The 26,745-nt window shown below is 36.1% G+C and overlaps 1 protein-coding gene across 1 annotated transcript in view; it reads right to left on the bottom strand.

Annotated features, from left to right (window-relative positions):
- The window catches only part of SPAG16 (sperm associated antigen 16), a gene marked incomplete at its 5' end in the record, with an annotated part of 402,351 nt that overhangs the window by 314,604 nt on the left and 61,002 nt on the right, over positions 1-26,745 (bottom strand). Inside the window, one exon of the mRNA XM_082763211.1 lies at positions 3,986-4,116. Within this exon, the coding sequence (XP_082619337.1) occupies positions 3,986-4,116 (131 nt within the window). The remainder of the gene's footprint in view (positions 1-3,985; positions 4,117-26,745) is intronic.

Genomic DNA, 26,745 nt, shown 5'->3' with positions numbered 1-26,745 from the left:
TGTGGGAGGGAAGGAAGAGGAGGAGACATCTTAAAAATATAACAAAAAAGGAAAAAGATGATGGAGCCCTTGCTTGCATTCTGCTGGAATTAAGGGGCATTAAAAAAGGTTACAAGTAATCTGCCAACAACCAGTATTTTCACAACACTAATTTCTTGAGCTAAGATTTAAGCAAGAGAACAAGAGAAAAAAGGCTATTTTCTAACTATAAAAAAAAAATTATATGCTAAAAACAGTATTGCACTAAACTCTCAGGCCATTACTGCAAGTTTTTTCAGCTGCACTTCAGATGAGCATCTCTCCAAAATAATGTATGAAATTTTCCTATTTTCCAACAATTTCCTATCCCTAAAAATGCCCCGAATAAAGATTGCACTGGCATCTTTCTTTTCCTGAGTGAACACAATATAAACTATGACAGATGTAGTACTGCATATAGTGAGGCAGAAGTACCTTCCTTGGAAAGCCATACAAACCCCTTGGGGTTACATGAAAGATGCAGACAGCAGGTAAGGAGAAAATGGACAGTAAGCGAGTAAGATGGGGAAGATCATTTATGCATTATAGATCTTACAGTGCTCCTTGTAGGCAGAGTAAGATTTACTGGGATATTTACAAGGACACTGGAGAAATGTGAGCTTAATGCAGGAGAAGAGTACCTATGTGAAGATTTGAGAAGTGGGAAACACATTCAGTTTGGCAGAAAGCAAACACGGTTTCCCAGGGGATTTCTTTTTCCTACACAAATACAAGTTTCACTGAATACTGATGAAGGTCTGCAGAACTAATCTACATCAGCTGGAAGGCATGCAAGAAGTCTGCATTTCTATTTGCTGGTGCTACAGAAATGTAAAGGATCCTAGTAACACATATACAAAACAGATTCTGCTCCATCCTTATTAGATATTAACTTTGGTGAAAAAAAATAAATCTTGTCTCCTCCTAAGTTGACAAGATATTTCCTGTCTATACCATAAACTACGAAAGCAATACTCATCTTGTGGCTACTGATTTCTACCTTCTGTCTTTAAAATCAAATAGACAGTCATAATTACTTTAAATGCATTTAGTGGAAGTTCAGCATTTCTTTAAATGGACCATTTTCATTTAATTCCCTATACAGAGAATTTAATCTAAGTTATTTTTCTCTGAAAAATCTCGATTTATGCATTTAATAACCTCTTGGACTTCTGAGGAAAGTCAGCTTCAGGACTGAACAGCTGCTCTGTCAAACTAAAAATGATAACCCAAGCTGTGTGCATTAGCTGTATGCCTCGAGATTGGATTCTATAGCATCTAATAAGGTATGAGCTCCGTTTGAAGCTGTTCCCAAAAACACAGCATTCACATCTTCTCTCCCCTCTTTGAATTCTCAGCTATCTGTGGCCAGTGGTGTACTAAAAGCGTCCTTTTCTTCAACAGAGAAATTTGTTTTCTTGAAACACACAGGAATCTAGTACTCGGAGTCTTTTATTTCTATGTCAAATTGTTTGAAATTGGGGAAGGTGTTAAAAAAATACTCCAGAGGGGAGACTGTCAAAAATGACCTACCTTGAACAAACCAGGCTACAATATAGCCTTTAGCATTAGCAAGAGAAGAAAAAAATCTTGTTTCCAGTCACTTTAGAAGATAGATTTTAAGTAGTGGTATACAGACAGGGAAAGCTTTTTAATTAAAATGTCTAGAAATTGCAAATATTCTTTTTGAGAGTTAAACATATAGACACTGTGATCCAACATGATCATAAAGAGATTTTTAAGCAAATGAAACATTCAATTATAGTCCCTGTTTTGTAGTGTTTACATTTGTGCAAGACCACTTTAATATTCCTTTTTTTCTTTGCATGCATTTATATTTTTACATTTTTTAAATCAGCATTTCAATTTATTTTAGAGTTCTATCCCAGGCTCTCACTTTCTTTAAGGCATTATCTTCCCATGAAAGTCAACATCATTTTGTTAGTTTATGAAATTAAATACGCATACCCACTGTGTCTGTTTTTTTTTGCCCCTTTTTTTTCCTCTCCCATTTAGTTGCTGTTTCTTGAAGCAAGTTTTGAAAGAGTTTCCAAATAAGTTTAAAGACATCCACTTTATTTGTAACTATTAAATTACTTTCTCAAGTGGTATTATATCCTTAAGGTGTGATACCCATTTATTAACTGTAGAAAGCACTCAGAATTTCCTCTACACGTGACCATCTCTTCTAGCAATTACTAGAAGCACTGGATATAGATGCTTTCAGTAAATTATAAGAATATCTCTCAAAGAAGATAGGGAACAGAAAGAATATTCTTACGTGAACACATACATGTATTATGCTTACCTGTTGTTCAAGTACATGGTAACCGCAAAGTGTACCTAGAGGTGTCCTTTCTTAACTAGCATACAGGTTATCACTTTATGCAATTACATATTATCTATTTAAATACTCACAAATAATTTGCAACAACATTTAAAGTTTGCAGCACAAACCTGGCTTTCTACTGCAGGTAAAAGCAAACTCTTAACAGACATTTGCATTAAAATTACATTATACTTGTCTATCATTAGCGTAAGTCATATAATAAAATAACCTGTAAAGATTTTATTTTGATCATTATTCTACCTGATTCACTGAAAATCTTGCAAAGTGTGCAAGTGTTTTCCTTCTCCCAACTGAATCTTCCCCCTTACCATTCCCTACACCATTCTTATACCTACTGTTCTTCTGATGAGCTCAATAACCCACCAACATTTTGGGTAAAATTGCTACAGCCTCCTCACGGTGGCAATGCACTTCTTTCCTGATTGGCCCAACGTAACTATACAAGAGAAAATTATTCAAAATATTACTTCAAGAGTATAGGTTAGGAATTAACCAGATGGGAAACCAGAATCAAGTATGTGAGAGACTAAGCAGAAGCCTACCAGCAAAACTGAAAACAGTACAGTGAATACAAAATATGGGCTGTCAACTAAAAAAAAAAAAATCTGTGAATGGATTATATTTATCAAATGTGTAAAGATGGTTTCCGCTTTCACAGACAAGATTTACCTTACATCCACCAACCCAAAAAACATTTTCTATTTTGTGTCACTGCTTTACTTGGCCCTGATTTTCAGTACTGTTTAAATGATGCAACACTCAATTTCTTGACAACGCTCATTTTTTGACAAGTCAGTCAATTGTCAAAGTTTTAGCCTGCATGAAATTGAATTGCCCAAGCTTTTATACCTTTTAAACATAACTACGTTCAAGTACGTTTCTTAGGTGCAAAAAGATACTAAGCTACTGAAGGTAAATGTAAGAATACAGTTTTTCTTCAGGGAGATACCTTCAGAATTAATCTACTTGCAGTCAGTGTGCAATAAGAACAGTATCGTGCTACATGAAACTTACCTGAATAGCAAAAGTAATGAATGATTTTATTCTGAAAAAAATCTAAAATCTATTAATACCTAGAGACAATTAGTAAGAAATATCTGATCTTTCATACCAGTACTTTTTTTTCCCCCAAGATTTTTATGTTTATTCTTCCTCAGCCTGCAGCTAGCAAGCCCTGAAATGTCATTGCTTACAGGCTATTGCACACTCAAGCTAATCTAAATTTAAACTCTTCTGATTTTTGACCCAAGGGAATAAACTGCAATCAAATACAAATTGCAAAAATATTCAGCATTATAATTCAGCATTCTGGAGCCAGAGTTTATAGACATCCCTGGTTCCCATTTTTATATTTGCTAGCCAAATCCCACCCTTCATACATACAAGATGAATCTCAATCTGTAAACAGTTCTGCCCAGGTGTTTTACTGCATTTGTGCTCCCACTATATTTCACGATCATTTCTTCTGCTTTCATATTCCTCAGAAAATATCCCCTGACAGGGGCCACTAGTTTTTTGGAAGATCTACTTAAAGCAAAAGCTTATGAATAGCCTGCTCAAAAGTAAGAGTCAACGTGCATATAACAATAAAATTAATGTACTGTTAATGGCTCCTACCAGCTCACTGCTAAGTCGTGCACTTTTAGAGTGTTGCCCAGTTTATACTCTCCAGTCTTCAGGGGTTGAGTACATTCTTTAGCACGAGCAAGGAGTAGGTTTGCGTGACTATCTACAGGAAACTCTGAATCCTGAAGAAAAAATAAAATTATTAATTATCAGAAAAGTTACACAAGTTGAAGCAATGTACTACTTATTACGTTACTATTTTAAAAGCACAATTTTATCTTATTTTTCCACTTTGCTTAATTTTCATCAATTTTTAATTCTCGTCCTGATTTTATCAATTTTGATATATATTGTTAAAGCTGAATGTAGGTGTATCTCAAAGACCGGTGCCTGTAGAGAACAATTGAGTATTGTGAGATTTATTAATTTGTTCTGTTGTAATTATATTCCTATAAGCTCACTGTATATACCAACAAAACACCTTCTTCCCCAAAACAGAAAAAAGCACCTATGTAGTTCAGCATAACTGCAGCAGGAAAGAAGCAACTCTGCACTGTGGATGCTGTGAGATAGAGTTAAAATAGCAAATAAAATTCTGCTGTCATTTCTAAACAGAACAGAGTTTGTGTAATGGTACAGGTGTAAGTAACAAACTTAGCCTGATGTTTTCATTATAAGTGTCATTTATGTACCCCATACTGGAAGAGTATAGCAATCCCCTATAAGAAAATCCTCTCTGTGCAATTCAGGACCATCTCTGCTTCCAATAAGTATCTGGTGGTAGACAGTCAGAAGTTAATGTCAAACAAATTTCAGGTAAACTAAATATTGTTCCTTAAACAAAAAAATAACGTTAAACAAGAAGTATAAAGTTAACAATTAAAATCCAGTGATCTACTCTGCACTGTACCATCTCATGATATAAAAAAAAAAAAAAACAAACACCAACTTTCAGAAACCTTTCCATTTCATCAACTGGCAGCCCCCACAGCTCCTCCAACTAAATTCAAAGGGAAGAACTTACTTTCCCTTGTCCTAGTCACTCAATTGGTATTTGATTTCCCTCTCTTTATCTTACATATATCTCCTAAACCAAAGATGAAAAGCATGAAGTCCCAGGGTCATGCTCAGTGCAGCAGGATTCTTGGTGCAATCACCAAGACAAGTGTGCCATGTATGTTCACATAAATAATACAATACAAAGGAGACCAGATACAGGTAAAGAGCATTTTTTTCTCCTTCATGCATATATGTAGACCTGTACTGAGAGTAACTCCGCGCACTATTTCCCACAGACCACTGCTATGTGGACAAGATGATCCTTTTCTCTACTGGAATAAAGGCCCAGTTTCACACGTGGTATCGTTCCGAAAGAATTCACAAGCACAGGAACACTTGTTGAACAAAGCACTGAAACATCATGCTGCAGTTCAGAGGAGACAGCAGCAGCCAAATCAGCAGCTGATGCTGTTCAGCAGCACACAGTACAGCAGGTAGTTCCAGGTTTGAAGAGTTTTAGCAGCCTCTCCGGAGCAGCAATGCAGGGAAACAGTATCTGCATTGATCTACCCCTCTGTAAGATTCAGCTACAGGCCCAAAGCCGAGTCTGTTCTTCAAGGCTCTTGTTCACTCATTGTAAAGGACACAGACAGACCTACCATTCAGCATGTTCAAGGAGGCACCTGTCCTGGAAATCTGTGTCTTCAAGAACAAATGAGAAACTTGTTTTGTTTTGTTTTAATTCAGATAAAACTAATTAGACATTAGACAAATTTGGACTGAACCTTGAAGATAACTTCCTCTACGTGTAATAGGATATCTTTTGAGTATGGCGTTCAGACTTCTCTCATTTAGTAAAAGTGACGATCATCATGAGAAACATCCTCATCAACAGATAATAGAAGGCAAAATCAGGTGTTGATTGAAGTGGATGACTCAGCAGAGATTCATGGGTAACATGCTTAAGATGCTGGACTGTGGGACTAGATTCCTAAAAAGGCCCAAATCCTTCAAGTATATACTGAGCAGAACTAAGAATACTCAACTACCTGTTTCCTTAAGCTCCAGCAGTTTAAAGCATAAGACCCACAGAACTTCTGCTGGAGCGCACCAGCTTTGGAGCAGAAAGTCTGGACCCTGGGACACAGTGGAGACAGTGTGGCTGTGAACCAAGAACCTCACTGTAGACTTGATATTCTGTATACATACCATCAGAGATGGGGGCTGAGGTTTCCACAACAAACCTCAAAGAGCCCTCAAATCAAACGTGAGCAGACTGAAGTTGTCAGGCTCTTCCCAAGAAGAATACAGATCTCCTGGAGTCAGAGCGGGCTCTGTCAGGTCAGGGGCAGAGGGGATTGCAGCATGAGGAGGGTTGTGAATAGGAGGAAAGAAACACATCAGCTTGCAAACAGGGAACGAGGATGTTATCCAGTACGGGCCACAGAAAGAAACTGGCCCTAAATCATTGAGAATGGATCTTCATACTGACATTCAAGTCAAAGACAGATTTCAGATGGCTGTTTGGGCATCATCCGCACTTGTCATTTACAATCAGCTTGAAATAACTGTCTGTGCAGGGCTTCAGGCAGGTGAACTGCATACAGCAGTATTCAGAGCTCGTAACATCACAAGATCAACTCTGCTGAAAACAGCTGATGTAAAATCTTGACAGAGAATCTTTTGGTACAGAATATAACTCTATTTATTTATCATTATTGGCACATGAGATCTAAATTGAGCATCAGGTTGTTATTAATGGTTAAACGTGTGCTTTAAAGTAACTTGAATGAGTTCTCCATACCAAGAGAAAAATCTGTTACTCCAGAATGGGCTGAGAGACAGATCTTATGTACTCTTCAAAATACTTTCTTCTTACAACTATAAAGGTGATAAAACAACAAAATGCATATATACATACTTAATTCTTGCAAGCTCACTTTCAATCTGAGTGATCTTATTTTTTTTTAAGATTAGTCAGACTAGATTTATTACCAATTCTAATTAACCAAGCTAAACAGCTTTATTAAAAATAGATTGTCATTAAAGACCATAAGGACGGTAGCCATACACAATATATTTTAAGGGCTACACTAGTCATTACAAAACCACTTACAAAGACTATAAAGTTTTCTAAAGACTAAGATGATCTTTCACGCTTACAACATTTTCAGGACATCCTGCTGCGAGAAACTTTAAAAGAAAGAATGAAATTACCATATTATTTAAAATGCCTATAACCACTAAGATTAAGAACAGAATAAAATCTATGTATTTTAATCCGAGTATGTGCACACACAGCAGGGATATCCACTAATTTTTTTTTGTTTGCACTTAACTTGATGGCAGCAGTTCTGTTAATTTGAAGGAATAAATGTACAGCAAATTTCAAAATTACAGACCATCAAGAGAATATCATTTTGTCTCCCACTTCAGAAGCTTTCTACACCACATGTTCTGTAAGGATGCTATTAACCCGAATCAAACTCTTCAAATGATTATCAGAATTGCTATTAATTTTAGCTACTGACTTAATGATCAGTACAAGTGCATCTATTACAAATAAGACCTGAAACATACTTTGCAGCATGGCTTCAATCACATATGTAGCCTAATAAACCCAGTCCAGTATCTACCGGGTTTTGATGCCGTTTGTTTTCACTTGTTTACAAGAAAGTAAGACTGGATCTGACAAAGCTTTAGATGTTTAATACTTGGTCATGGACATGTAAGTTTTTTTTTCATCTAAACTACGTTTGTTTCCCCTTTGAAGTTAAGAAACTAAGCATTTAGTTTTGTTTGCAGAAAAAACTTCTCTAGTGTCCCCATGCAATTATTTTATACACTTGTACAGATGGGCAAAACTTTAACTTCAGGAAGCCATAATGATGAACAATGATGAAACAGTGGGCTCCATTTCTGTGGAACAGCATGGACGGAGAATGACGACTAACACAGGACGTTGGTCTTGCCCTTCTGACTGGAGAGCAAGACGGAATCCGGGGAGAATCTGCAGAGCAGTAATCAAAATCATCCTTTGGTGGTGAAAATCCCACTTTTTTTTTTTTTTTTTTTGTCAAGTGCGGTTTAACAAGGCATCTATGTCTTGTACTAAAGTGCTAACTAAATGCTTATGACTTCAACCAACCTTTTGATATAAGTTAGCTGTCTATAGTTTTCTATATTTCCATTTGTATGTATTTAGAGGCATACTAAGAAACAAAAAGGACCAAAAAAAAAATGCAAACATGTTCTGAAAATCAGCGGGATTTAGGTGGATTTACACAGAGTAAATTCACTGATTTTTTTTTTATTTTTTTTTTTAAATTCTACACACACTACTTTTATTACTTCATTTGACTAAATAACTTACATATCCACCTTTGAGCTCCTCTTGTGAGAGTGGATTGTAAATGTTTTTAAAAGCAGCAATACTAATATTAATTTGGGGTTGATTTCCCATAATGAATACCTCAATTCTTAAAATTCTATATGAAACATACAGAAGATAACAGAACCAAAACTTTTTCATATCTCATAGGAACAATTTTGGCGAGAAAGATTAAGCTATGTGAGGAAAAACAAACAAATAGAAACATTCAAAATTAGGAAACAAATACATAAAGTTCCCATATTACTGGAATCCTGCATTGTCATTCCAGCAATGTATTTCAGGAATAATATTCCCGCAGACCTGATGCCAGTCCCAAGAAAAATCCATACTTTTTCAAAATCTGGGAGTGGCTAAAATAAGCCTGCCGTATTTACTATACACAGGCTAAAGAGTGAAGCAAAACTAAAAATCAGCATAATTCCAATTTGTGCCACTAAGTTTTGGAAGCTTTACATGGTCCTTGTTTCACAAATTTTTACCTTCCAAGAACTACATGTCTGCACAACCAGAATTATGACTTTTAAAAAGCATATGAATCAAGAGGCTTTTTGTAAACCGTCTCATTCACTTTCAGTAACTAAAGCAATTACTAAATGTAATCAGACCTATTCATTTCAGAGGGAATTGAGTCTAGGAAAGCCTGAACTAAGGTACTCTGAATGGAAGTCACTAAAAAAGTCTTGCATTTTCCAGTAGAAAAAAATGCATCCTATTTCAGGAAATATTGGTGTAAATTTCACAACTATAGTTTAAACAAAAAGAAAAAAAAAAAAAAAAAAAAAAGAAGAGCATATGAAATATTAGAATTTCTATCATTGTTTACAAAACACAAATGAATAAAAAATTACTTATTCTCTTCTTCCTCATCAACAACGCAATGAAGTCAATTACTGAAATTGTAGCTTTGACCTCCTTGGCTGCGATACTCCTTTATTTTACTAGAGCATAAGACTCAGTTTCAGTTGTAGAGATAATTCATATCTGTGCCTCGTACTTACGGGTCTGAACAGCACGAAGAGCAGTATCACCTGTCATGGCCAGGTGAAGTGCTGATTTCGGTGGCTCCCCAGAACATACCAGGTGTAAGACAGCTCAAACAACCAAGTCTGTCGGTGAGGTGATTTCCTACAGGAGAGAGCTACCTAGGAGTTTAGAAGCAATGGCAGCTTAAGGTGTTCTCTCAGAGTATTTCCAAAATATATTATTACTATATAGATTTATCCAAGCTTCATTGGAACTTCAATTTATGTCAGGCATAGCTCAGCACGGAGGTGGCTCAACAAGCTCTGAACTCCTCAAAAGGAACACAAACATGCTTCCTACCAAATAACAGAATTCAATATGGATTTTTTTTCCCCAGATACAATTGTTTATCACTGTGAAATAAATGTGGTATCTATCCTGAAAAGCTCCTACAATAAAAACATGATACTGGGAATGCTAACAAAGATAGCTCCCCTCTCTCATCAAACTTTGGCAATGACAGAAATGTCATCATTTAATCCTTATTCTATTATTTTCAATCACTAAATCTAAGGGTAGAAGAGAATCCATTACACAAGTTGAGCTCTTGCCTCACAAGGCTTTGCAATACATATTTATTCCCATGTTGATTGCAAAGACTGACGCTACCATTGGCAAGGGAAATGCATGCCACAGAAGTCAAGGAATGCCTGTACTGAGCACCAAGGGGCCAAATCAATATACTGGGTTTTCATTCACTCTTGTATCTGCAAGTTACTAGACACTGGTGCTATGAAGAACATGAAAAGCTATTAAGCTTTTCTCTTGTGTCAGTATAAAGGAGAAAGTAAAGCACTTCCTGCCTGTGAAATCCTATTACTTCATTATCACAGGCAAGGAACAGGACTTTTAAAATGGTGTCCTGGAAAGCATCTCTCTGAACCACAGAGATACATCCTCAGTACCTGCCAACAGTGGAAGCAAATGGTGCACTGCACCTACCCAGACCGGCATTTAGAAACTGCACTCTCTGTGTTATCTAAGTTGCGGGTGAAGCAGATTGTTAGCCACCGATAGAAAGTTAGCCAGCACCCTTACCCCATCTACATGCAAGCATTTCCATAGCTGTCAAGAAGCTAACAGGAAGAAGTACATACCATTAACCTCAATTGTTTTGTAGCCCCAGGGAAGACAAATGGTTGATCCTTGGCAAAGGTAATAACACAAACCCATCTGCACCCCCAGGTAATAAAGGATGCAGTACTGGTTCATTTGACTTGCCTAGAGAGCCCTACAGAAACCAGGGCTGCATGAACTCACAAAAGCATTCCCTGCTCTAATACCTCACAGGTTGATACAGAAAAACAAACCCTAAGAAATGAATTTATTTATTTATTTATTTTCCTCCAGGTAAGAACCTGTTCATGGACATGGGGCACGTGAGTATTTAGTGATTTACTGCAGACCAAGCTGGAATTCTCTACAAGAGCTTAGAAACCCAACTATCTTCAGAGTCTCAGACCGTTGCTTTAGCTCTCCCTAAAAAGATACAAATCTTGTCTTGATGGCAATAGATATGCAATTTAGACAATTCGCCCTTAAAGCTCCTAGAAACCTTCTTGACTGGATTCTTACAAGGAAGACTGCTTTTTCTGCTTCTGAAAGCAAGGCTTTTCAGAGCAAGTCTGCAGCTTTCATTTTCCTTGAGGAAGATGCGAGAGATTCTCATTTGTCAAAACATACCAAAGGTAATGAACAGATAAGTGGAACTGCTCCAAATCATCCCACGGCTGAGAAAAGCATAGCGTACTTTAAAATGAAACAAGAAATATCCAAATCAGTTTATCGAAATAACAGCTGGGCCTTGTCTCTATTACCATCACCTAGTTCTAGGTTTCTCTGTATTCAGATGTGAGAAATGGAAGTCTACATTAACTAGCTTTACTATGTAACTGCCAGCAAAAATCTAGCGTTGTTACTTTAAATAAAAAATAAAAAGAAGATTAACTGAGGCAAGGATCATCAGGCAGTAATTTGGTGAATCAAAGTCCTCCAGTGAGGAAAGAGGAGGTGCAATCTATTTCCTTCTGCAAAAAATTAATCAACTCTATGGCATCAGGAGCAGTTCTGATTTGAAAATTATAGAGGTCATCCTCAGCCTGCAGCAACATGCACAATAGGAGCAATCACCATCACACCTCCTGGCATATGCATACATACAATTTAAAGCAAACACTAGATGTTTTGTTAAGAAATGAGAACTAAGTAATAAAACTGAAATTCTTCTTAGAGTCATAGCTACTGTATATGTCAAAGTCTCAGCAAAACATTCTGATTTATGTTATTGTCTAAATAATTTCAAGGAGGTGTTCTGTTCTCAATTCTAACCCCAAATCTGGAATATCTCTGCACTTCTGTACTTGGGAAAGTACTGCACTGATCAATGACAGCTACATTCATAGACCATTGAAATAATCTTTTTACCCCAAATTAGAAAGATGAGAAAATTAAGGGTTGTTTGCTTAAATGTCCTGGAAATTCAGTTTTGCTTACACTCTGGAAAATATATTTTGCATTTTTTTTCTTTTAGATAAACAAACTTCAATATATTAAGTTTCCTATATTTTAGTTCTTGAATATCAAAGCAGTTCTAAGGAAATCAGCAAGCCTACTCAGGAAGTCCTTGTTAAACATACAGTTCTCAAAACAGGGCTTTATTTCTTACACATCATCTCAGTTCTTGTCCACATTATCACAGCCTTCATCACAGGCTTACTAAGAAAGTAAGAAGTCTTACTTAGAAGATTACTAAGAACCCACACATTCAAATAGGAAGCAGAAGAAATCTTCAGATGCAAATTTATCAAAGGAGGATGGAAAGAGTCTTGGCTGTAATTGCTCACAATGAATGAATCTTACTCATCCAACTTCCAAAAACAAAGTATGTCAAGCTAGAACATTTAAGAAAGCAAACTATAACATGAGATTTCCCAACTATTTTTCCTCAAGTTACTGTTTTTGCAAGAATCAGTCAATTTCTGATGAGAAATGTGACCAATGACCACCATTAAGACGGCATACAACACTATTTCAGTTTATCTGAAGGTTCAAACTAAGTTTTTAAGAGAGATTCAAGTCAGTGCCTATTTCCATCTTCTTGGTGATGAAAATCCCGATACGGCATTCTGAATAGCTTAGTTTTGATGCAATGGAGATAGCTTCCCTCAAAAAGAACCATGTATCAATACTAATTCAATAGATACTTGGTTAAGTGCTTTGATGCAATGACGACAGAAAATTAATATAAAATAAGGTAAACCAAAATTATTCCCCCTTGTGTTTATTTTCTCAACTTGAAGGAATAACATATCCTTTTCTAGCAGACTGTGAGAAAAAATATCTGAAGATATTCAGGGTATCCCCTGAACAGAATGCCACCACCAGTAAAATATTCAGTAGTCTATGTTGTCTGATTCTAAACACTGAAACAACTCAATTTCAGAATGTTCCCGTGTCTATACTGAGTGTACCACAACACATTTACACCTTGTTTTACTATATTAATCATGGCTGTAATTATTTTACAAACATCTGAAATATAAGGAAAGGAAGTTGAAAGCCATAGCAGGAGAGCACAGTAAAACTTTTATTGCATACTACATCTTGCCTGGCTTGCTAATAAAAAGCATAAAAATCACCTACAAAGGTTGTGGCCACATAAATCCTCCTTATTCAGTATATAACTCTGACAAGTTTTCATTTTTTTTTCTTTTTAAACAAACATGAGGATAACACACAATAGGTAATAAAAACAAATTAATTAAAAGAGCACCTAAAACTGTTCTGACTTCACATTCAAGGCTACTGTATTCATGCAACTTGGAAGAGCTGGGGAACTGGTGCTACCAATAAATTTCAACTTGAAACTGCTCCTGACAATGGCACTTTTAAGGGTCTGCCAAATCGAGTCTTCCTACAGCTGGTGCCTACGCAATAAAGTAGAAAGCAGTAGTATGATAAATATAACTATCACAGATACTTGGTACTTATTTTGACAAAAGCTCTTATTAGCACTTGTTGATAAATTTTAAGAAGTTATTTGTCTACTATAAAAGGGATAAACTTTAAGATAGGAGGCTACTGCACTAAAACTTTGTTTCTTTTATTGTGGCTATTAAAACAGTGTTTCTCAGTGATCACTAATCTGAGAAATTTGAAGAATAAGAAGAAGCTAGAAATTATAAACATCACTGAAATAATTTTCTTCAAATGTTTACTACAACTACAGCTTGTTTAAATTTATTGCCACTATTTCAAAAAGTAAAGGTATAAAAGGAAAAAAACTTACTCTATGTAAAACACATAGCCAAATCCCACAGAAATAAAATAACTGCAACATTTTAGCTTCTGCTAATTTGCAGATGGGCACAACATGCAAGGGGAAGATCACAGCTTGCTATCTCTCCTCAGGAGATGCAGTATATAGAGCGACTGCGCAGCCCATGGAGTTGTGCAGTTGCTCAGAGGACTGAGAGCTTGCTCAAGGAGCTCAGAGGACTAAGCCCAGAATGATTACTGGATTTCTGATGCTCTGCAGCCACATGGAATGGAAAACAAATGCTACAACTTCATGAAAATAAATATATTTTTTTCAGAGAAGGAAGAGTCATCAGAAAGTATTAATTGAAAATCTGTCCCGTCTCAGGAAGGATACCGATGCTGTGCAGAAATACCACTTGTGAATTCTTCCATGCTTTCTACTATCTCAGCGACCTCATAAAATGTAATTTTAGTCTCTTATTTTAATTACTTAATCTAATTTGTTACGGGATATAGCATGACCAGCAATCTCTGGTGAGTCACTACGGTGAAGGAGGAACCACAGTGCAAAGAAGAGCACAAAGGTACTATTATTCTGAGCGATATGTCTCCAAATGATAGAATAATCATCCAAATTGTAATTTACCACTCCTTGATGGTAGTAATATAAATTAATAAATTAAATAATTAAAATTACTTTTAAATATTGCAACATTACAACTCTAAGATACAAAATCTATACTGGTACCACTAGGTCTGGATTTTAAATATCTACTTCTGGTTACCTTTAACAGGAATTGAGAATGTAAAGTTATGACAAAAGAATAAATTCAATGCTATTTTACTAGTAGCAATTCTGAATGTGTTGACCTGATCCTTGTCTCATAGAATCACATCATAACGACAGAATATATTCCTATTAGACTTTAAAAAACAAACAAACAAACAAACAAACAAAAAACAACTAACCTACAGATAACCAATCCTCTACAGTGCACAAAGCGATACCTATATTAAAACATTATAAATGTACAAAGCAACTGTATCTACACTGTAATTTTACATAAACAAGTGAAGACTGTTACAAAACACAACTTGATCATTTGCCAAGCATAAGCCAAAGAAAATTAATGAGAACACTGCAGTAAATTATGATGCTACAAGGTATGCACTTGGTTCCCTGGATTTTCATAGCAGTTTTGTAAATCACAAATAACCGTATGTTATTCGTGAAGACGTTCCCCATCCCCTCTTTAAATGGCTTATACTTGAAAAAGCTACTAAATTTATGATCAATGGTAAAATAAACAACGGTACAATAAAACACAGAATCTTCTACCAATTATAATTTTATTTTGTACATTTAAATTTTGCTTACAGTGCAATTAAACTTCAGTGATACTTTAAATTACTGCAACACGTGCCGAGTATGCCATACAACTCAATTAGGCATGTTAAAGAGGTAATTTTGATTATATGAGAGACATGAAGTTAATTCAGCTTTCTGGCATACTCCAAATATGTTGCAACATTGTCATTTTTGTATGTATTAAAAATTGTTCATCACCATTGATATATTCTCTACTAGAGAAGTATGCTATAGTCGAGTTGATTAACAGCTTCAGATGCTTTCTTCAAATAAGTTGTCTAATTCCTATTTGGTTCCTCAAAGCAGCCACGTGAATCAACAATTTAGTTATTAAACATAACATATCCAAATCCAAATGCATAAAAAGCCCCCTAAATCATTAAGTATGCTTAGCATGATACTATAGATAGTATGGTATGTATTTATTTTTAAATCAAAAAACCTATAGAATCAAAACCTGTATCAAATCTAGGCTTCTTGTACAATTCATCCCATTGCAACACTTGAAGTGGTTGAAAGAGCCTAAGGTTAGAGGCAGTAACAGCTAGCTTACCACCCACAGTTTGAAAACCTGGTGTTAAAAGAACGTATTTACAGAACTGAATAAAGACTCTTAAATTCAGCTTGCATTATCCATTAAGTTACTAAACAATATTTGTACTGATAACCTGAGGTCAAAATGAAAAAGAAAAGACACACAAGATAAAAAAAAAAAACAACTCCTTGATGTGTTTAGTAGAATTACGTTTCATTCAAGGTCTGTATTAGAAAAACACTTTTTTGCATGCCATTGTAGCACAGTGTAATTTTGCTGTGAAAGCAAAATGCATTCATGCCATCACCAAAGCACAGCACACCCTTTATGCTCCCTGGGAACGGCTCAAGCCATAAGCTGTAGGAGTCTCCTTCTATCCAAATATACGGCCCTAGTAAGAGAGAAGCTTACAAAATGTTGACATAAATTTTGTCTTAATGATAGTTGTAATTAAACTAGATGCTTTTTAGGTTTCTAGAGTTTATCTTACATCTTTTTGTCCCAGAAGTACTAAGTCACTTAGCCGTTTTGAACTTGTGGCACAATTTGAGACACAGCATACAATGTAAAAAGTAATTTCCTAAGCATCTGTATCACATTTCTGGGGAGTTGTCAGGTTATTTCTTCCACATTGTTTTTCTACTCAAATATTTCATTTTGAAAAGTTCATTCTGAATGTTACTAGTTCTGTGTATTTTCTTTCTCTGCTGAGAAATATATAGGACCTTTGAATACCTAACAATATAAAATCTACCTCCATGTCCACAGAATCCCAACACACATTAGAAATATAATACCATAAATGCAATATAAGCTGGGAAGATAAGATATTTACTCAGGCAAACATTAGTTCTTTAAATATAGCAAAAGACTGCACTAAAATACCACTGAAGAGAGTTTCTAGAAACAGATTTATTTGTTGTAACAAACAGTGGGACTGATGTATTGCTTTACAATATATGTACAAATATTTTAATTATATGTAAAGTTTATGTATTATATATGTACAGAATATATACATTTTATACACACGTGTATATTACAAAGTGTGGAAGACATGAAGCAAGAGGAAGACTGAATTTATGAATGTTAAGTGTTACTGTATTTGGTAAATGTTTTTTCTCAAAGTAGAAAAATATTCTTTGAAAATATTCTTGTTACTGGACATAAGTGCTGATAGAAAAATAAGTGCTGACAGAAAAAGAAAATGAGAAGACTGCTATGCATACAGGCCCTGTGATACTTAAGGCTGGCACGTCAAACACTGATTCATAATTGTTAAAATTAATGTTTTCCCTACAAAGGGTTATTAAGTCATTATGCAGTTCAGTCAAAAAGATCATAACCAAAATGAACACTGTAGCTTTTACCAGCTATCAAAGTGTTTTCATGCTACAAAATACTGCCAAATGTTTCTTCATTAATTCCTTCCTTCCTCCAGCACATGGGGTGTCTTTTTATAAGAAACATCTTCCCATTATGCAAAAGAACAAGATCACAATTATAAGAATTCTGACATAACACCAAGATCTCCATCAGGACTATTTTCCTAGCACATGAGAAAATGGACAGATTTCCACCAAATTCAAACACTGCACAAGCAAAAACTGCTATATTCTTCTACTCAACATGTTTTAGCAGAACTACTAGCCATTTCAGACATATTTTTCACGTGGATTGTCTATTTAAGCTAAGAAAAATCACTTCTACATTGTTAGGATTGCCAGAATCACAAGTAGTGTCCCTATAAATTCTGTGCAAAGAGAAGAGAATGAAAGTGTCAAAGACATTTCATAAGTAGAAAAAAAAGTTTATGGAAATAGCAATGCCAAACCAGAAGACACAAGTCCTTACAAGCTAATCCAAAACATGCTCATTTATGGATGTTTTAAAGTACAGTTCATCTGCATCCACTCTGATTTTATTTCTAATACATTCACTGTAAATAGGTGTGGAAATTTCTATTATTTTTCAGATTCGGTTGGACACGATCCTATGCTGTGCTAGCAATAAGAGAAAAAGTTTTCTTAACAGTTCTCCTACCATTAGTTTCATCTAACACTGATGCTCCACGTTCAACTAAATTTTAAAGTTTGCCATTTATTTTCCCTTACTAACTTTCCAAATTTTAAACAAGTTTCATTTTTCCTTAACTAGTATCCCACTTTTAAGGCATTGTCTGAAACCTCAAAATTGCATTTATAGTCTCAATCTCTAGTAGACATTAATTTTTTCATTTGTACTAAAGTACACGTTGTGATCACTTCAATAACTGGTGTAAGCACAAAGGATTTACAAAGGTTCATATATCACTACAATGAAGTAGTAAACACATTCAGGGACCATTAGTTATTGATTTATTTGCAATTACCCTTTACAGATGCTGTCCATATTACTCCCTTTTGCATTTAATCACACTGATTCAGTTTCAGGACAGGCAGTAACTGTTATTCCAAGCTCCACATAATGATTAATAATGAAAACAAAGCCATAAGTACTTTGACAGGGCTTCCTCAAGTGCAGATAGATACAAAGCACTCAACTTGCCAATGCTGGTAAGTAATGAATTCTCTCCAACAAAAAGCTGATTATTTGACTACAATAGTTGTTAGCCATACATATTGCACCAAAAAGGGCTAATGCTGATTAACCATCGCTGTAACACAGCAGACTTTCAGCGCTGCAGGAAGCAGACGGTATGAAATATGCAGGTGAGGTACAGCCAGACTGACTTCACAAATATGCCAACAGTGAAATAGGAAACGGCCCAAAACTGCCTAGAGGTGGAAGGCAGACAGCCTCTCTTATTCATCAAGACTACTAAGCCAGAATGGACCATTTTTGTAATCTATTTTGGACCCCATAAAACCCAGGCCACTGCCCTTTTTTGAATTAACATCTACTTGAATTACACGTAGCTTAAAAAGAAAATCAGCTATTATTTAGGAATTGTCAAATTGTCTTTCAAAATTGAAAAATTTACTGGAACTCTGGTACATTTGTGAAATGCCTAACTATACTCACTGTTGAAAAGCAACACTTTATTTCTAACCCCAGATGTCTTTAGATTCAATTTCCATCTACTGAATCCTATTCTACTTTCCTCTGCTAAGTAAACAGTCCTATTAGGAACATTTTCTATTCCCTTTTTGAGTGATTACAGTGATGAAAATGCTCCTTAATTCAATTTGTGAAACTAAGCAGACTGCTTAATGGGACATTGCTTCACTTTTCACTAGCCTCATATTCTCTACCCTAATCATACCACCATCATATAAAAAACACAACTTCCCTAGCTTTCCCCAGTATCCCTTATCATAGGCCTGTTACTATGGCATCTCTTTTCCTTACTTAATTTTAGTGGTCACTGTAGTAAAAATGTAGACTTCTGTGTTGAGTTTACCAAGCGTTCCAGGCTTCTCTGCCCCATTTACATGGCTCCTCTATGAGCTAACACTTTTCCAGTGTGTCAGCTATAAGCTTCGTCAATAATTCTGAATGAGATCTGGTGCAGATATTTATTCCAAGTCTCACATAAAAATATTTAATGGCTTACAAAAACAACAAAAGAGCTCTGAAACATACCCTGAAAACATCTGATGATTCTCTGTTAAAGGCTTCATGTCAAGCTTTGCCATCTTAGTAATACTATTTAGGTTGATTTTGAGTAACAATTGCTTCATGTCAATAAATCTATTTTTGACAATCATGGGACAATTTTTATTAATTATTAGTACTAATCATACATATTTTTCAGTTGCCTGTAATACTAGTTTTCCATTTCATGACACATTTTTTAAATCTCAAATACAGTTTCAGAAGTCTCCACAAATTTCCAGTACAATCTTAATGGGACAACTTCTTCATACAGAAAGAGATGAAAGAATGGAACCTGGCTCCTAAGTCGCACAAAAATTATATTGTGGGGGATATCAAAATGACCAGATTTTATTCAGTTCTTGAAACCTAGTCCACGTACTCTCAATAGAAAGTTAATTTGTTTATGTGGGTTTGGACAGATGGTATGGGGGAACCTAAAATGAGTTTAACTCTCAATATCAGCAGTGGTTCACCCAACAGATTTGTTTTTTTTTTTGTATTTGAAATCATATCTCCTTAGAAAGAATGCAAGTAACAGTTGGTATTGCTTTGTGTTAATGCTATCCCTTCAAAACCAACTCAATTGTGCCACGAAACTAGATTCCATTTGTCTCAATTTCATTCTAAACATAGGTCCCTCAACACTTTCAAAGTTTCTATTAGAGATACCATACTTCCTTCACCAGAAGCCACACCACAGGATGGGTATGAAGAACATAGATATTACCATAATTAATTTTTATGAGTGCTTTGTATCAATGCATCTCCATGGGCTCAGAGAGCAATGGTGCTGCCAGCTATTGCCACCTTTCCCAGAAAGCGGGTAAAATCCCACAGAATTGACAGACCATGCACTTGAGTCTAATGCTTAGAGAGATACAAACAATCTATGATGGAGAGGCAACACCCAAAATTACCTGTAAAAAATAAGAGTGTCTGATCCCAGGTTGAATCAGCCTGTTTTAACCTACCAGACATTTCTAGAGAGAAAATCTGGATAAGTTTTAGAAAGTCTTAAAATACAGTATCGATGAAAAAGGATCAACACTTGAGGGGAAAAACAGAGATGGATATACCATGGAACTCAGCTTTGGAGCATACAGAAGCTAGCAGCATGCAACACTAGTTCAGAGAAAAATAAAATTAAGAGAAGAATAAATGAAATTCTCATCCTGAACTCACACAGTTAGTACATCAAGAAGCTAAATAATCACCTCTGTAGATCTCTTCAACATTTTGATAGGACAGATTACTCAAAAGTGCTCTCCCATAAAGTTTTCAAAGAACAGATGAACAGTGAATGTACATATGCACCTGTTAAGGTTCATTCAAAGCCTCAGACACAAATAGATTTTGTTTCCAGCTCGAATTATGTCATGGGGAAAGAGAGGAGGAAGAGTGCCAAAACGCAGGAAAGAAAGGTTGAATACTAAGAAAAACAAATGGGCTTTTCAGAAACTGAAAGTGTTCCTATTCACAGCATAACCGTATTTGTATTTTATGCATATCTGCAACTAGAGCACCCAAGCCATACCAGGCAATTACTTAAAAGGTTATTCCGGGAATTCACAGTTGAAACAAACACTAGGAGGCATGCAGCAACAGCATACACATTTAGGTTTCCTGAGTTTCAGTGCTAACAGTTTACTTGCAAGGTTTTAAGAAACAACAACAACTGCAGTTTCTGCTGCCAGGTCTAAGGGGGCCCCAGGAATTGTGCCTGGCTTTCCAGCCTTCACTTTGACATCTGAAAACTCACTGCAAGCTTTTGTGCACAGCACAAGATGCAGCCAACTAGATATCAAAGTGCAGATACAGAAAGGACTTGGAAGATTTCCTCTTCATTCTCACTGCTAAGCAATACTAAATGATACCTGAAACATGGTATCTTTAATATCAAAATAAAATCAGCCTTAACAATACAAAGAAAGGGGAACTCTCAAAACAGCTTAGGAACAATGAAGCGAAAGCAAATAGCATGTTTACTCTAGCCACCATTTGGTAAAAGACAGGTAGGGTGTTTCACACTTGTAAGGATTTTCTGTGTATGCAGTGTAAACATTCAAGTCTATTGTAGGAAGCAAGGAAGGTGAAGAACGCCTGTGCTGATGCACTTCTAGACTGCAATACCTCCCACTGTGATACAAAAATTTAAATCATTTAAACCATGTTGTGGTCAAGGGTACTACGGTGGGTTTTTGCTGCTGAAGAAAACTTTTTGTCTGTATTTGATGTGAGGCTGGCCTGCTCCATTTTGCTTAGCTCAGGTTCTCCGCAACGCTCTCATTTCAAGTGAGCTATGCAACTTTTTCAGTCTTCTCTCAAAAAGCAATGTTGTGCACACAAGATAGCACCCACAGAAGTGTGGCATCTTGGCAAAACAGCCCCAAAAATCTTTGCTTGTGTTTCTAACCAGTGTCAACAAGCCACTCTTCATTCATGCTCAATTTGTGTATACACACACACTTATTCCTTCCTTTTTCCTGTCAAACCTAGATTACAGCAACACTTCCTCTACAAAACCTTGTCCAAATCACAAATGCTGATATTTCATTGCCTTTCCAATATATTTTGTACACAAAATATCTTTTTTAAATTGTGCAAACAGGACATATTGCCCAGCTTTCAACAATGTTTCCTTCTCTCAAGTTTGTGTTGCCTTTTTTTTTCTTTGACATTTGACTACACTTAATATCTTAAGCAATCATTTCTCCCCTCAATTTCACCCTCTAGCATTTTTTTTCTTGCTGGTTTCATGGTCCTTGAGAATCTACAGTGGTACAAACTTTATTCTCTCAAACTCTTCCTTGAGTCCTGCTCCACTGGTCACAAAGTTATTTCTCACTGTCCCTTGGACACCCTGAGCAGCTATGTCTCTCCCTTATCCACAGGGAAACACACTTGCAAAAATATAATGAATCAATTCTAAAGACAAATTTCACTCCCACTTGTATTATGAAGCAACTTATGTTTCTGTATATGGCCATCTTCTACCTCATCTTTCTGGCATCCTTCTCTAGGACTTCAGTAAAACCTTTAGCACAGCAAGTCACCTTAACACATTCCCCTTTACAGTAAATCCAACTGGATGGAGTGAGACTAAATTAATTTTTGATTGCCAATACTCTACTTGTTTCAGCATACCTTACATTCAAAATATTAAAATTCCCCTACACCTTACCACCTGCAAATTTAATTGCACCTTTTTGTTGTTGTTGTTCTACTTCTGCCCTCTGAAATTCTAAACCATAATAACCTTCTAAACACTTTTTTTTTTTTTTTTTCTCATTTATAATCTGTATCCCTGCCTCAGTCTATTTCCAGTTGACAGTCATCTGCTATGTTCTTACTAACTCTTCACTTAGTTATTGTTTTTCTGGTTTCCATGCATTCCTAAATACCTACACAGTATGGGGAAAACTATATATAACAATTATTTCAGTTATGAAGAAAAAGACCTGCACTGCTGTCGTTCCCATTTTTAAGTGCTAGTTCAATTAGCATGTATTTCAAAGTGTTTTTAGAGTGAATAAACTATCATAAGGACAGGGGAATTTTCATCAAAATAGCATTTCTGAAAAATCTGTTTTGGATCTGCGCATAAAGTCTATTTCTCCTAGCAGATTGTCCTCACTTTCTCATTTCTAATCTAGACTGCACGATTGTAACCTTCCACTCGTCGGTATTCCAGCAAACATGGGATTGTTAGAGCTCACTTTTCATCTGCAACACAAGATTCACAATCACCCGATCCACTGTTCTCCTCTACGCTTCCCCAAGCTTACATTCATTTCTGTATTGAGTTCCTAATTGCCTTTTTACTTCCAACTCCCCAAAGCTCCAGTCATCTTACTCACACAGCTGCCTCGCCTTCCTCACCTGTCATTTTGTTCTTTTATCTTCCATTTCTACCCCCAGCTGTCACACCAACACCTTAAATCATTCCATTTTTTGCTGCGCTTCTGCCTTCAGTCTGCAAGCACCAAAGGCAATATTTGGCAAGAGCTTTCACACATTAAAGCTGGGAAAAGACACAATTCGTACTCAAAGTAACTGCAGTTACTAAAGGCATTTAACTTTCTTTCTTTTTTTTTTTTTTTTTAAGAGATCTTTTTCTATGTGATAACAACCATTGCTGCACATCAGATAAAAGGCTGGTAATGTTTCAGTCAAAATGTTACCTCTGGACCCCCTCACATTTGCCCAGAAGGAAATCCAGACAAAGTCTCCAATTTTCAGCTCCTCACTGAAAGGAAATTCTCTAATTCTCTGCCTCCAGATCAGACTCAGAAATTTAGTAGCATCACATTGAAATTTTTTTTTTTTTATTTAGCTATTAAAGGAATCTTTTTTTGTGCTATGGAGAAAAATAGAGGACACATTCAGAACTGCAGTTAGACTTCACAAAGCAATGCTCACTAAAACGTAAAAAAACTCACTCCTCTCTCTCAATTTCTGTTGTTCCCACAATTAAATCCATACTTTTTCTGAAGTTCCAAAAACCTTGTGAAATATATGTAGGTAACAAATTTCAATAAAAATATTACAGTATCACTGATTGTTTTCTTTCAGGATTGCCTTGAGACCAAATAGCTTCTTAAAATGAAGCATTCAGATGAAAACCATTTAAAAGATGACATTTCAATATTAAAAAAAAACACATATAACACAAATACCTCTGCTTCATTCAATTATCAGTAAGCTACCCAGAAATATATTTCTGGGTAGCTTACTGATAATCAAATCAAATATTTCTGCTCCTTTCATTGGTCCCAAGTCTCCTACTTGCAGCTGGACACACCACTTCACCGAGGGGCCCTATACGGAAGTTCAGGCTTTTTTGATGCCTCTATCTTTTGATCAGGTCATGGCACTTTTTTTCCTTGCTAGTGAAGTCAAAGTTCAGCTTGAGTCCTGAAGTCTTCCAGTATTGTCTTCAATGTCTACTACAGACAGTGATGGCAACTATGGGAAAAAATGTCTACAGCATACAGCATTTTCATGAAAAGAAGAGGAAATAGGGTGCTGCAAAAGCATAATTAAAGGCAGTTACATAATCATGTTTGAGAAGCAGGACCCTAACTCCTCATTTCCACTTGTCTAAATTAAGCTGCGGGGAACTTTTTCATCCAAGGTTTCAGTGCTAATCCAAACCCACATTATCTATGTGTGCCCGTGACCTTAATTCTGCCTTAATCACATTTTTTGATTATTCGATAATTGATGAGTACACCCCCTCAAAAAGTGTCCTTTTCTGACCCGGAATCTACAGAGAATGTAAAGAACAAAGCAGAATATAAATCACAGGAAGTCAAAAGAGTAACACTTCTATAAAAAGTCTCAAAAATTTTATGTTATAACACTGTTTAAAGGACATGGGGATAAAACAGCATGGAATTACTTGCATATTCCTCAGGGAAAAAAAAAAAAAAAAAGCCAGCAGCCAAAGTACCAATTTAGAGAAACAGTTTAAGTATCTACAGAAAAGTCACTGAATAGAAAACTCAATATATAATCAAGTGTTTTTCCTACTGATATATAAGAGGTTCATATTTGTGGCTTCTATGCACACTTTGATAGAGAGGTAAAATGCAATGATTGATACAGGAATGTCTTTACATCATAACACTACAACTTTAACTTTCTAAAAACCAAAAACCCCAACCAATGTGTGCCTTACTGTACGATTTGAGTAGGACCAGACAGAACTTCTAAACATGTAGTGTTCAGAAGAAAATTACAGAAGAAAAATACTGGTCTGAAGTCCTCTTTATGCCTGAACTAACTTACACCATTGCTTCCATTAGCTTAATCGCTCCTCAACAGCTACAGCAGAATTCAGTCTCAGATCAGGAAGGCTTTTGTGATTCTGCAAGGAACCACCTTGATCTTCCCACCAGAAACTGCCACCTACCTGCTCTAGTGAAGGGCAAACAAAAGTGAGATTTCACGTCACTTACATATTAACCTAACACCTGGCAGCCAGAGATGATCCTTTGCCCTCACACATGCTGATGCAGCTTCACCCTCCCCTACACTGGTTTGTGGTTTGACCCCATGGTGATCCAGCTGACCCACCTAACCCAGCAGAAAACCACCACCAGAAGAACGAATTATATTCTGCAAATAATGAAAGGAGAAAACTGAGGAAGAAACCTGGAACCTGGTCAGTGTCAACAAGCCATTAGATCTGTTATTAGAGAATAATATCAATCCAGTCAAGGCATATAACCCTTAAATCCTCAAAAGCATTTAGGCATCTACTCCTATTGGATTCAATGACAGGAATCTCAACGCCTTTGCAGAACTCCAAACACTAACTGCTTCTAAGTGCATAGGCACTATTTAAGAAAAACAGGTAATATTTTAAGAAAAACAGAAAACCTGACAACTCTTTGGTAAACGGCCTACTTGTTTGGATGTGCCTCTAAAGCACAGTAAGAGGATATAAACTAGATCAACATCTCACTCCTAAAAGATGGGCACATTTTACTGGTGTAGCTAATAACCAAAATAGAACTGGATGCAGACTCACCATAAGACAGCATTAGAGTAACAAAAATCGGTCTCAGCTGTGTCATTAGTATATTGAACAGCACAATCCAATGATACATACGAAAGGGATATTCAAATACTTTGACTGGAACAGAAACAAGGTTACACTTTGCTTGCTTCCTTTAATCACTTTCAGCATAGTAACTTTCTTCTGACATGAAATTCATGATGAATGAATTCAATTAGCAGAAAGATTTTTAAAAGTAATAAAAACAGGATTTGAAATATAAGGAACAATATTTTTAGTTCCAAAGCCTCCCATTTAAAATCTTTCCTGACGTCCATAAATTATTAAAAATCAAACTTTTTATTCCAAAGAACCGCTAAAGGATTGTTTCAAATGATAAATTTTAAGGCAATCTAAGGCCTTGCAGAGTAGCTGATCTAACTGGGTAAGAATAGTCTCCCACACAGGTGTTGGTGTGTTCTGACTAAGCTCCTAACCACAGCTCTGGCACGCACAGCCAGTTTTACTGGCACTGAGGCTGTCGACTCATACAGATTACCAGATGGTGGCTAGAAGCTTACTGTGTGTGTATCCTGATGAAAATGGAAATAAACTACACACAGATTGTAAAGACCTCTTTGCTATAATTCTCAGACCAAAAATACATTAACTTAGCACCAAGGCTGACAATATACACGTGCGCTTTAAAGTTTGGTTGTGTTTTGGGGAAGAACACGGGAGTTATCAAATACAACACGGGATGTATCCAATTAACTTTAAATGTGTTCCACACACTGTCAGCCTTCCTTCCCCTCTCATTGTTTTTATGTTCACACACTTTCTGAAATACTTAATTAGTACATAAGAGGCTGCTTTCCATTTAAAAACAAACAAAACACTATAAATAAGCAATAGTGCCAGCAGAGCCCTTTCAGCTTCTCTTCACTGTTATTTTCAAAGCCATTTTAGCCTGGGTGGATTTGTGAGATCAAAGGAAGTCTACACACATGTGGTTCAGAGCTTTGGTGGCAGGCAAAAATTGGCCGTGAAGCGATCAGTTAGCAAAACAGAAGAGAAGCTGGAGAGGCAAGATCAGATCAGGGGAAGTTTAGTCAACAACAGAGAACAG

This window comes from Aythya marila, assembly GCF_965140915.1.
Source record: "Aythya marila genome assembly, chromosome: 6".
NCBI lineage: Eukaryota > Metazoa > Chordata > Aves > Anseriformes > Anatidae > Aythya > Aythya marila.
The sequence above is the reverse complement of the archived record's forward strand: the minus strand, read 5'-3'. Positions and strand labels throughout refer to the sequence as shown.